The sequence below is a fragment of the Caloenas nicobarica genome, chromosome 3 (assembly GCF_036013445.1).
Source record: "Caloenas nicobarica isolate bCalNic1 chromosome 3, bCalNic1.hap1, whole genome shotgun sequence".
NCBI classification, from domain to species: domain Eukaryota; kingdom Metazoa; phylum Chordata; class Aves; order Columbiformes; family Columbidae; genus Caloenas; species Caloenas nicobarica.
In genome coordinates, this window is record NC_088247.1 from 1775673 (window position 1) to 1788106 (window position 12434).

Genomic DNA, 12434 nt, shown 5'->3' on the forward strand with positions numbered 1-12434 from the left:
TCTGTCCCACACAACCAGGGAGTTGAGCCCAAGACCTGGGTTAAGCCTGGCTTTGTGACAACTGCCTCAGTGACAAGCTGTGGCACTTTAGCAGCCTAAGTGCCCATTTTCCGCTGAATTCCCCCCAAAAGCCTAGCCTAGACCTTCACTCCACGGCAAGGTCTGGGCTCTGCCCAAGGTTAGGTGGGGACTTACACGTAAACCTGCGCTCTGCAAACTCCGCCTGCCGTCAGGCCAGGCACCAAGCAGCACTTTTTCCGCTTTCCAAATATTTTTTTCACCGAAGAAAACACAACCACAGAATTAAAAGTGATGTGGGATGATGAAAAGGCCTTTGGTTGGAGCACAGGTGGAACCGCTACACCGAAAAGGCAGAGGTTACATTTAAACAGGTTGTCCAAGCTGGACAAGAAGCTCTAATGATCACAGAAATAATTTAAAAAATTATAAAGTGTTTTCCCTGTTGCTTCATCGCATGTGGGACCAGCTTAAAAATAAGACAGGAGAAAATACTGTCATTTAAACCCCATTTTTTATATATATATATATAGAGAGAGTAATTTAAACCCCATTTTGTTCTACTCAACCACATTATAAGTCTCAGAGAAAACAAAAGAAAATTTTTTTTAAACACCACAATTTCAGTAACTTGTATTTGATTTATTTAATGAACAAGTCATTGAAGTACTGTTACAAACCAGCAAGTTTTTAAAGATCTGACCCAGACTTGAAGCACAATGCCTGAAGGGAAGGAAATTGCAGGGGTGACGCTGCTGCGAGGGAACTTTTCTGGAAAGTTCAGTGTCACTTCCGTCCCTCAGCCGCTTCCAGCTTCTGACGCAAAGTCCTTTATGGCTGTAGGGCACAGATTATTCCGCTCGCTCCCCTCTTTTTGAGGTGCACGGTGCTGATCTCTAAGTTGTCATCCCCAAAACACTGAGATTTTGCAGTTCAAATACAGTTTCTGATTTCAGCTGCACGATGTTTCCTGCAGCTGTGGAGATCGGCGCTTGAACAAGCGAAGCAGCACAGCGCCGAGGAGAGATCCCCTGCAACAGACACCCCCAAAGTCTCAGGAAAACATCGATTTCAAGAACCAAATGGGGCCACGGGGAATATTTGCCCGTCGAGGTGACTCCCCGTGGGCAGGGGAGCTCGGAGAGATGCGTTTCCAAGGAAAGGCCGGGCGGTCACTGAGCTCCATCCAAGCGTTTACCCGTGCTGCCAAAGGAGCCGAACGCTTTGTGCAGGGCCAGGCGGCGAAACAGGTCCGAGTGCGCTGCTGCCGTCTCTGCGAGGGCTGCAGGAGCATCCGCTGGAGACAAAGCGATAGTTAAAAGGGAAAGAAACACCATTTTACCAGCGTACGTACAACTGTTGGCTTCTCTTTCATCCCTCGGGAGTCTTGCGCTCGCCCTCACCATGCAGTATTTTTTCTCATAACCCTTCTCTCTCCTTCCCAAGCCTGCGCATCCTGCAAACCCCACGGGATTTGATGGCTGTGGAAAGCGCAAGCGCCTTAAGAAACACCCACAGCTGAAGGGTGAGGACAGTAACGTGGGAGCCTCAGCCACGCAGCTGCTCTCTGAGCCCAGAAAAAACCTGAAATTTAGAATCATAGAATCATTTTCATTGGAAGAGACCCTCAAGATCATTGACCACTTACATGCAGAGGAAACGATGACTTCGGTGGGGAGGCTGCAACAGAGATCTCCGTAAAGCAGCCTCGCGTTGAACGGAAAGGTCTCGCTTTTACTTGACGGGTTGTAATTAAAGACCAGCAAGTTACACAAGGAGTTTCTCTGCATGGTTCCTTCTATCTGATCTGAAAAGTGCTCCTGGAGGGACAAACGCATGAAAGTTAGGAAGAGAGAATAGCAGGGTAGGACGGGGAGCTCGCTGAGCTCCAGCCCAGCATGTCTCTATACTCTGGGGTGGCCGTGTGGGAAAGACTTTTAAATAAAATAATGCTTGGGCACATCTTGAGCCACGTGCTCCAGGGGCTTTTTACAACATTTCAGCTGAGGGACCTCCGGAGAGGAGGACAGCTTTGCATTTGACAGTAAATTTTTAACGAGTAAGACATCCAAGTAGGTGATAATTGACAGAACAGACAAAACAAACAGAGTTTATAGTCACACAATAATTTGTGAAGTTCTAAAAAAGCAGAACTGTGAGTGCTCCAAAGAGAGAAAACAGTCCAGATTCCCTCCAGCACTCGTAACGCTTGGTACATCAAAGGGAAAAGGATAGTGACCAGCACCATTACAGCCACCGGTACCTGTAACTGGTCTGCCTGGTACCTCCTCCCTACGTAAGCGTTCAGGTGGTCGGACAGCACGGACAAGAAGCGCCTGATGTCTGTCTGCAAGTACTTCTTGGCGATCTGCTCCAGGGGGATGAAGATGGGAATGGAGTGGTGGTGAATCCGCACTTGTGGCTCGGTGAGCAGATCCAGGTGGTAGGAATCCAAGTAGGTGCCCTCGTAAGCCGTGCTGATGCAGAAACACACGCCCTGCTTGGTCAGCTTCCCACTGATCCCTTGGGGGAGAGAGAGGGTTTACTCAGTGCTGCTCTCATCAGAGAATCACAGAATCATTTTGGTAGGAAAAGGTCCTTAAGATCACCGAGTCCAACCGTTCACCCACCTCTGGCACTGCCCCGTGTCCCGAGAACCTCATCCCCGTCTGTCCAACCCCTCCAGGGATGGTGACTCCAGCACTGCCCTGGGCAGCCTGTTCCAATGCCCCACAGCCCTTTGGGGAAGAAATTGTTCCCCACATCCAACCTCAACCTCCCCTGGCGCAACTTGAGGCCGTTTCCTCTGGTCCTGGCGCTTGTTCCTGGGGAGCAGAGCCCGACCCCCCCTGGCTCCAAGCTCCTTTCAGGCAGGTCAGAGATCAGAAGGTCTCCCCTCAGCTCCTGTTCTCCAGCTGAACCCCCAGCTCCCTCAGCTGCTCCCATCACACTTGTGCTCCAGCCCCTTCTCCAGCTCCATTCCCTTCTCTCAACTCGCTCCAGCACATCAAGGGCTTTCCTGTAGCGAGGGGCCCAAAACTGCCCCCAGGATTGGAGGTTTGGCCTCAACAGAATGATACAGTTCAGTAAATAATAGACCCTGCAACATCCCAGAGGCCTCCTGTGAAAGGCAGGGAATTATAAGGTTATGGCTCTTCCGATGTTTTGAGACTCTAAAGGCTCCAAGCATAACAGCAGCATTAACAGGGAATCATAGAATCCCAGAATAGTTTGGGTTGAAGGGACCTTCCCAGCTCCCCCAGTGCCACCCTTGCCATGGGCAGGGACATCTGCACCAGCTCAGGTTGCTCAGAGACCCGTCCAGCCTGGCCTGGGATGTCTCCAGGGATGGTTCATCCACCACCTCTCCGGGTACCTGGGTCAGGCTCTCACCACCCTCAGCGTAAACAATTTCTTCCTCATGTCTGGCCTGAATCTCCCCTCTTTTACTTTAAAACCATTGCGCTTCACATCAGGCTAATTTTCCTCAACTTAGCACCCCAGAAATGCAGCCGTTGGCAGAGCGCACACAAATCTCGAGATGTTACCTGTGAGGTAAAAGACCTGCAGCGTGGACTTAACTTTTCTAATCTTCCACTCTAAAACAGCCTGAGCACTGTGCTGTGCTGGATCTGACATGGCTCCTCTTTTCCCAAGTTGCTACAAAAGGCAGAAGAGAGGTCAGAAACCACTGGCATGAATGTGTCACCTGCACTCAGGCTACCGAGAAATAATAAACAGCTCTGGGGAAAGCGAGACGGCGTTTCAAGCAGAATAGGGGAGAAATGAACAGGAGAGGAGAAAAACTCAAGCGAAGAATTCAGAAGTGGCCACACGACCTCCAAGCACGTAGACCCAGCAGCTCTGGACCACACAGTACTGAAAACAGGGGACACCAGGACTGTACGTCACTTAAAAAGGGAAAAGTTAAACGTAGGAGTTGGCTCTGCATGAATAAGTTCAATAAATCCAGGTTCTGAGAGCCAGAGCGCACCAGAGCCCTCTGCCAGGTCTCTGTGGGAGCCTTTTCTCACCCCCTGTTCCTGCAGCTCCACTTTAGCCCGCAGCTCATCCCGCTGCTGTCGCAGCTCCTGCACTCTTGCTTCCAGCCTGGCCAGCTGCTCTTTCCGCTGCTCCGCGGCCGCTTGCTTCATGGCTGCCTCGCGAGCCCGCGCTTCCAGCATCTCCAGGTGAGCGAACACCCCTGTGAGGAAAAGCACGAAATGCTCAAAAATCTAGGCTACGATTGTTCACGGTCTGCACTGGTTCCATGCAGATACATAAAGAAACCGCTTACAACAGCTTTTCAAAGAGGCAGAGGACAAGCAAACATCTGGCAAAGAAGCTTTTGGGAATTTTAAATAGTGAGGCTGAACGCCAGCAGACCCTAAACGCTGCCCCACACAGAATCCCAGCCTGGTTGGGGTTGAAGGGACCTCTGGAGATCCCAAAGCCCAATCCCCCTGCTCATGCAGGGTCACCAGAGCAGATCACACAGGTCGGTCCAGGCAGGTTTGAACATCTCCAGAGAAGGAGACTCCACACCCGCTCTGGGCAGCCTGGGCCAGGCTCTGGCACCTCCCAGCAAAGAAGTTTCTCCTCATGTTCACATGGACCCTCCTGTGTTTCAGTCTGTGCCCGTTGCCCCTCACCCTGGCGTTGGGCACCACTGAACAGTCTGCTCCATCCTCTGACACCCACCCTGAGATATTGATCCCATTGAGCAGATCCCTCTCAGCTTCTCTTCTCCAGCTCAACAGCCCCAGCTCTCTCAGTGTCTCCTCATCACAAAGATGCTCCAGACCCCTCAGCATCTTTGTGTCCCTCTGCTGGACTCCCTCCAGTAATTCCTTGTCCTTCTTCAACTGGGGAGCCCAGAACTGGACATACAACCCCAGATGGGGCCTCACCAGGGCAGACACCAGCAAGCTGAGCTCCTGAGGAGCAGAACAAGCAACCAAACACACCCTAAATTAGCTGAGAGCGACTCAAGACAGGACTCAACGAGCCAGGGGGTCACGTCTGTCCCCCAGCCTTTCAGGGTTCACTCCTGCAGCAGGACACACTTTGCACTGGGCTGTCCCACACCCCACACCCCACAGCTCACCCCCTAGTGAATGCGCTTTCCCTTCCTCCATCCTTCCTCGCCACTCTCCTGCAAGTGGGCAGGTGGGTGTCAGCCCCCCCGGCCGGGCTCTGTCACTTGAGATGCAGAAATGACGTGGGGACAGCGACAGCTCTTCCTTGGGGGGACCTTCCTCTTCTTCCAGAGACCTTCTTCTTCCTCAGGGGGCTTTCCTCTTCCTCCAGAAATTTTTCTTCTCCCCAGGGACCTTCCTCTTCCTTTGCGAACCTTCCTTGTCCTCCTGGTGCTGCACCAGGACTCCAAGAAGTGCCGAGGGCAGGTCTGGCACCTTGTCCAGCGCCACACGCAGACAATCCCACTGAAAAGACACGTTATAACTCCCCATTTTCTATGAGCTCCAACCCCCATTTTCTATTAGCCTCCACTCTTCACATCAGCCCCATAAAGAAACCCCTCAGGGTGAAGGCACGGACAAGATTGAGTGGCCTCGGCCAGAAGGATGAGCCACCACAGACCTGGGGGGTGACAGGAGGTGCTGGGGGGTGACAGGAGGCGCTGGGCAGGGGGTTAGTAACCTAAACACTGAAACTAGTAACATGAAAGTCTGAAGGAGGCTTCCAATTTTACCTAAATGCTACTCTAAAGGATGCAATAAAACAAACAAACAAACAAACACACACACCACACACAGAGAAAACCCAACACCAAACTAAAAATGTAACAACCTGTCAGAGAATTACTGCTGGGCAAATAGTTGGCCGATCATGAGTCCGAACACCTGTTAATCCATTAAAAACTGCAATAATACCATTGCCACCTTTTATTATAGATTTCTTCGTTTAAATGGCTGGTCTTCCCACTGACAGCTATTTTTAAAAAACAAAGGCTATTCAATGCAAGTTTGCAAAATTACGTTGATTTTAAGAGTAACGCATCAGTTTATATATTTATATGAAGCATTGACATCTTTCACTTTTTTTTTTTTTTAAAAGACAGGAAGATACCGAGAAGATTAAAGATGAAGGACTATCCAGGAGCCCTCGGGGCGGGGGAACAGGAGGCCCTGAGGGGTGACGGGGGCCCTGAGGGGTGACGTGGGGCCCTGAGGGGTGACGGGGGGCCCTGAGGGGTGACGGGGGTCCCCGGGGTCTCCCCACACGGACGGGCCGGGCTGGGCCGCGACCCCCGGGGTCTCCGCCGAGGGGGACGGGGACGATGGGGGAGCTGAGCAGCGGGGGGCTTGAGGGGACCCCGCCGAGGGGCTGGGGGCGCAGGGGCCGGACCCCCCCGGGCCGGTTCCCCACCGGCTCCGCACTCACCACAGCAACCGCCGCTCGAACTGCGCGCCTCAACGCCGCCGGAAGGACGTTTAGCCGTACAACAACATGGCGGCGGCGCTGCCTCCCGACTTCCGGCCGCGTCCCCCCCGCCTCCCCCCCGCTCTCCCCAGCAGGCTTTGCGGGCGCCGTACGGCAGCATGGCGGCACCTGGAGCGGCGGCGCTGGTGCAGTACGTGGTGCTGCGGGGTGACCTGGCCCGGCCGCCGCTGTCGTGGCCGCTGGGCGCGGTGGTGGCACAGGCCTGTCACGCCGCGCTGGCCGCGGTGCATACGCACCGCCAGCACCCGGACACTGGCGCCTACCTGGAGCTGGGCGGCGCCATGCGCAGCGTGGTGCTGGAGGTGCGCGGGGCATGCCGGGAGCGGCGCGCTCAGGGCGGGGCGGCGGCCATGTTGGGCGGGAGCGGCGGGGCCCTGAGGGGCCGGGGGGCTGAGCAGGCGGAAAAAATGATTTAAAAAAGCGCGTGTTTTGGGAGTTTTCCGACCCCTGCTGGCTCACAGCCCTTCCAGGGGCTGGTGGCGCAGCAAGAATAAAACGCCTTTTGAATAAGATGTGGAGTACAGAGACTGCCCGCCTTAATCTCTGCGTGTGCGCAGGTGGCCCTGCGCCCGGCCTGGCCACCGCCCTCAGCACAACCGGAATTTCTTCGCTTCTGTCCGGGCACCAACGCCCCTTGCAGCCCTCCCCTCACTGTCTGCCCTGGGGAGGCCGCGTCTGGAATATTGTGTCCGGCTCTGGGCCCCTCGGTTCCAGCAGGACAGGGAACTGCTGGAGAGAGTCCAGCGCAGCCACGAAGATGCTGCAGGGAGTGGAGCATCTCCCGTGTGAGGAAAGGCTGAGGAGCTGGGGCTCTGAGCTGGAGAAGAGGAGACTGAGGGGTGACCTCATTCATGTTTATAAATATATAAAGGGTGGGTGTCAGGAGGATGGAGCCAGGCTGTTCTTGGTGACAACCAGTGATAGGACAAGGGGCAATGGGTGCAAACTGGAACACAGGAGGTTCCACTTAAATATGAGAAGAAACTTCTTCCCGGTGAGGGTGCTAGAGCCTGGCCCAGGCTGCCCGGGGAGGTTGTGGAGTCTCCTTCTCTGCAGACATTCCAACCCGCCTGGACACCTTCCTGTGTAACCTCATCTGTGTTCCTGCTCCGGCGGGGGGATTGGGCTGGATGAGCTTTCGAGGTCCCTTCCAATCCCTGACATTCTGTGATTCTGTGACTTTATCCCCCAGGCTCCGGATGAGGCGGCGCTGGTGGCACTGGCAGAGACCTTGAAGCAGCACGACATCGACCATGAAGTGTGGACTGAGCAGCCCGAGGACGTGGCCACTTGCCTGGCGCTGCGGCCCTACCCCAAGGAGCGGGTGCACCAGCACCTGAAGAAATTTAAATTGCTCAAGTGACCGTGACCGGGCAGCTGCTTCTCATAGGGAGAAGGGGCTGGGGGAGGCTGCCGTGTGCTGGGAGCACCGGGCTAAGAGCAGCAGGATCAGAGAATCGTTTTGGGTGGAAAAGACCTTCAAGATCGAGTCCAACCATTAACCTCACACTTGCACTGCACCGTGTCCCTGAGAACCTCATCTCCGTCTGTCCAACCCCTCCAGGGATGGTGACTCCAGCACTGCCCTGGGCAGCCTGTTCCAATGCCCCACAGCCCTTCGGGGAAGAAATTGTTCCCCAGATCCAACCTCAGCCTCCCCTGGCGCAACTTGAGGCCGTTTCCTCTGGTCCTGGCGCTTGTTCCTGGGGAGCAGAGCCCGACCCCCCCTGGCTCCAAGCTCCTTTCAGGCAGGTCAGAGATCAGAAGGTCTCCCCTCAGCTCCTGTTCTCCAGCTGAACCCCCAGCTCCCTCAGCCGCTCCCATCACCCTTGTGCTCCTGCCCCTTCCCCAGCTCCGTTCCCTTCTTTCAACTCATGTTACATGGTGTGAAACGGGCTCGTTGTGGGGAAGATTAAACGTTATTCTGTGCAGAAAGCAGCTGCGTGTTGTATTAATCTGCCGTCCCCTCACTGCCAGCGCAGGCAAATTTTTTCCCTTCTGCTGCACTTGAAAATATCGCGGGTGCGTTTTAGGGGCGTCTCTCCCACCTCCACCCCCTGCTCCATCATGCTGGGGTCACTTTTTCCAGGGAGCCCGGTTTGTCTGTGACTTTATTTGTGCGGAGCCGTGCGAACAGCAGACGGCAGCATCGGGACTCGCTGCGGAGCTCCTGCCTCCTTTACAGTAAAAATGTTTGAAGCAAAATCACTTTAAATTAAAAAAAAATGCATTGTCAGCGACAAGCGCGCATGTCCCACCTCTCCTCGTCCTGCTCGTGCTGTTAATTCCGCTGCCACCCCCCCAAATTTCCCCTTTTCCAGGTGAAAACAAAACAGCTCTTTGTGGCCGTGAATTTGGGCCATCGGCACAGAAACAACCAAATGTTCGCTGGCAACTCGGGTCCTTTTTTTCTCTTTTTTTTGGTCATCTTTAACTCTTGCAAATGTCAATCAACAAAGCTACACATTTTTTCCACGCACCAGTGCGATTTTTAGAGAAGAGGGGGGAAAAAATCCCCCATAGCCGCCCTCTGCCCCCCATAAAGTCAGCAGTGAATATTAAAAGCGACCCGCAGCTTAAAAGAAAACAAATTTATACGGAGCTCAGAGCTATTTACAGTGACAGGCTTGAGGGGTAAAAAAAAATAAGCTATCTCCCAACAGAGAATTCAATTATTATTATTATTTTATTATTATTATTTTAAATAGTTTAAGCTACCTCAGCTGTTAAACACAATCAAAGCAGAAAGAACCGACTGCTTAATTTTATTTAATATTTAATCAGAAAATTTTATCTACAATAATTGACAGAGCCCTCCCCCCGTCCTTCCCCCTAAAAATTATTGCAGTTTTTCCCCCAAACTGTTGTTTTTTTGTATCACTTTTTTTTTAATGTCTTTTTAGATTTTTTTTCCTACTGCTGTTGTCATATACACATTGTAGCCCCCCCTCCCCGTTTCGTTCGGAGGCCTGAAACCAGCATAAAACATGGAAAAAATGCTGGGTCAAAATACTCTGTTTTTTCTTTTTCTTTTTTTTTTTCTTTAAAACCAACAAACTCACGATTGCTAGAAAAAGCTGATTGTACGCACAAGCGGGCGGGGGCGGAGGGGAGAGAAGGGGTTTGTTTGTTTGTTTGTTTGTTTGTTGTTGAAGCGTGAATTAAAAAAACGGCTTTTTCCCGCAGAAATCCAGCGCCGATCCCCTTCCGTGCCCCGAGACGTGATCAGTGACAGATCCAGCTGAAACTGAGAGTTTTTTTGTCTTCTTCCTCCTCCTCCTGCCGCCGCCGCGCTCCTCCAGCTGGGAAACCTTCCTCCGGGTTGAGAAGCCAGCGACGTGATTTACAAAAATAAGAATCATCTGTGATTTTGGCTCGAGAAACCGACCGTCCTGCCTCGGCGCTTCGCCGACATCCAACGCTTTTAAAAAAAAAAAAAGGGGAAAAAAAGGAAAAAGGAAAAGGGGGAAAATGGGGAAAAAGGGAAGAAAGGGGGGGGAAAGGGAAAAGTGGAGGAAAGTAGGAGGGAAAAGGAATAAAGGGGGAAAAGGGGAAAAGGAAGGAAAAAAGAAGGAGAAGGGGGAAGGAAAAGTAAGAAAAGGAAAATAAGGGGGGGAAGAAAAAAGAGGAGAAGGAAGGAAGGAAGAAAAAAGAGGGAAAAGGGGGAAGGAATAAATAAGAAAAGGAAAATAAGGGGAAAAAAGAAAAAAGGGGGGAAAGGAGGGGAGAAAGGAAGGAAAATGGAAAAAAAGGGAAAGGGGAAAAGGGGGAAGGAAAAATAGGAAAAGGAAATAAGAGAAAAAAGGAAGGAAAAGAAAACAGAGGGAAAGGGGAAAAGGGGGAAGGAAAAATAGAAAAAGGAAAGAAAGGGGGAAGTGAGGGGGAAATAGGAAAAAAGGGGAAAAGGTGGGGGAAGAAAAAAGGGGGAAAAGGGAAAAAAGGAGGAAAAACAGGGGAAAAGAGAAAAAAAGGAGGAAAAAAGAGGAAAGGGGATCAAAAGAGGAAAAGGGAAAAAAGGAAAAAAAGAAAGAAAAGGGAAAAAAAAAAGGGGAAAAAACCCAACCCTCCCCCCCAATCAACCAAAAAGAAAAAAAAGACCCCTTTTTGCTCCAAACACTACGAGCTGAAGAATGGCTGCGGGTTGAGATATCAAAAATCTCAGAAAAATATATAATATATATATATTTATATATCTCTGTACGTCTTCTTATTTAAATTTCACATTCCTCGAAAAAAAGAAACCAAAAAAAAAAAAAAAGAAAAAAAAAGAAAAAAGCGATTTATTCAGTCAGTAGCTGCTGAAGGAGACTCTTCTGCTGGCCCGGCGGCGGGGGCGGCGGCCCGGCGGCGTTTTTCGGGGTGCCCAGAGGAGCCGGCGGATTGAGGTAGGGATCTCCTACCAAATTCACTGTACACTGCACGTCGGCAAAGACCTGAACCTGTTGTACCTGCTGGGACACAAAAAAAATAAGAGGGGATTTTAGCGGGGCCGGGGCAGGGGCCGGCGGCGGCGGAGCTGGGAACTACGTGAAGCGTGAACTCACTAGAGAACTTCCTCTAGTCTGGAGCCACCCCAGAGAAGAACTCTTCTGTCTTCTTGTCCTATAAAAAGAAAACCGCTGCAACTCATTCGGCTCGGGTCCAAAAATTAAAAAAAAAAAAAAAATTAAAAAAATGAGGTTTTTTTGGGGAAAAAAAAAGCCCCAAGCCTGGCATCCCCTGGGGGAAGGTGGTTTGTGGGGTGGCTGCGGTGGTGAGCGAGGTCCAGCGCGGCTGTTTGGTGGAAATTCAAAAAGAGTTTTGGTGCGTCGGCGGTGCTGCCGGCGCGGCCCCGCGGGCTCTGCGGAGCGGGGAAGGGGCCGGCGACGCCGCGGCGAAGCCGGGGACGAAGCGGTGGCATCATCGGCGCTGCGCAGAGGGACGGGGGCAGACGCCGTCCCCACGGCCTCCCCCGGCCAAATTTCCTCGCCGGTGACAGCCCCACGGTGACACAGGGGCCACCGGTGACGGCCAAGCCTAGGAAAGAAACCCTCCCGGGTGACGGTGAGCCGGGGCGAGGGGTGTTTAGCACCAACTCTCGTTTATTTTTGTTTTCCAGCTCGGCTGCGGTGTCACCCCGCTCTTCCACGCCGGTGAAAACGGTGACGGCAGCGGCGCGAGTTTGGATGCAAAGAGGGTTTGTGAGTGGCACCGACGTCCCCACGGGCCGGCTGTCACCCAACGCCGGTGGCTTCAGCCTGACCCTGCTGTGCGGGGCCAGCTCCGGTGGAAACCCCGGTACGGCCGGGGACGTTCAGCCTTTTCGGGGGGGGATTTTAAACTCCTGGGGGTACCTGAGATGTGCTTAGCAGTTTCTTACTGACCTGCGCCCCATCTCCTTCCGTTTTCAAAAGGTCAGTGGAGGAAAGCTGGTTGCAGTAAAGGCCTGAGGGTCTCAGCGCCGCGTCATTTACCTGGCAAAAGCAAAATCAAGGCTCAGCCAGGGCTCCTGGATGTTGGAGGGACAATCGCTACCTTCCTGAGCTCAGTTTTTGGGGGATTTGGGGAGGAGAGGGGGTGACTGTGCTGCCAGCACCCTCCCTGCACCGTGAGCTGCAGGGTTTTGGGGGGACCCTAGGGAGCAGCTGGGACCTTGTTCAGCTGTCTCCCCACCCCCTGCAGCTTCGCCTGGGGCTGCTGCTGGCCCTGGGGGTGTCTCACCCCACCAGGGAGCATGAAATGTCACCCAGCTCGCTCCCTCATCGCCGAGCCCTGTGGCTTCTCCCCGGGGAGGCTGTGAGCCCTGGCCCGCAATGCTCCTGCACCAAACCAACGAGGCAAGTGTGTCCTCCAGGAGCTTCACGGCACTGAGACAAACCCCGGCAGCTAAAAAAGCTGGAGGCATCTTGATCTGGCCAGGGAGGATCTCCTGGAAAGGTCCGTATCCAACCGTTCCCATTCTCCATTTCCCA

General features: G+C 52.9%; 3 protein-coding genes across 7 annotated transcripts in view; 1 reads left to right on the top strand and 2 right to left on the bottom strand.

Moving 5' to 3' along the window:
* Positions 1–705: 705 nt before the first annotated feature.
* Positions 706–5400, bottom strand: CENPO (centromere protein O). The gene is made up of 6 exons (XM_065631818.1): positions 5126–5400; positions 4053–4222; positions 3567–3678; positions 2282–2541; positions 1667–1838; positions 706–1315 (listed from the first exon to the last, which is right to left on the bottom strand). Exons 1-6 carry the CDS (start codon positions 5154–5156, stop codon positions 1191–1193), a joined length of 870 nt encoding a protein of 289 aa, XP_065487890.1. The 5' UTR covers positions 5157–5400; the 3' UTR covers positions 706–1190.
* A 1171-nt stretch (positions 5401–6571) lies between these two features.
* PTRHD1 (peptidyl-tRNA hydrolase domain containing 1) lies at positions 6572–8407 on the top strand. Its single transcript, XM_065632460.1, has 2 exons — positions 6572–6785; positions 7676–8407. Exons 1-2 carry the CDS (start codon positions 6582–6584, stop codon positions 7844–7846), a joined length of 375 nt encoding a protein of 124 aa, XP_065488532.1. The 5' UTR covers positions 6572–6581; the 3' UTR covers positions 7847–8407.
* Positions 8408–9605: 1198 nt separating this feature from the next.
* Positions 9606–12434, bottom strand: part of NCOA1 (nuclear receptor coactivator 1) — a 176600-nt gene continuing 173771 nt past the window's right edge. For 2 of the 5 annotated variants that reach the window (XM_065631318.1, XM_065631319.1), the window contains exons 21-22: positions 11847–11936; positions 9606–10934 (exon numbers count right to left, since the gene is read on the bottom strand). In XM_065631318.1, coding sequence (XP_065487390.1) covers positions 10764–10934; positions 11847–11936 — 261 coding nt within the window. In that variant the 3' untranslated portion in view covers positions 9606–10763. Of the gene's footprint in view, positions 10935–11027; positions 11086–11846; positions 11937–12434 lie in introns of all 5 variants that reach the window. The other 3 variants (XM_065631322.1, XM_065631321.1, XM_065631320.1) reach the window with 3 other exon arrangements.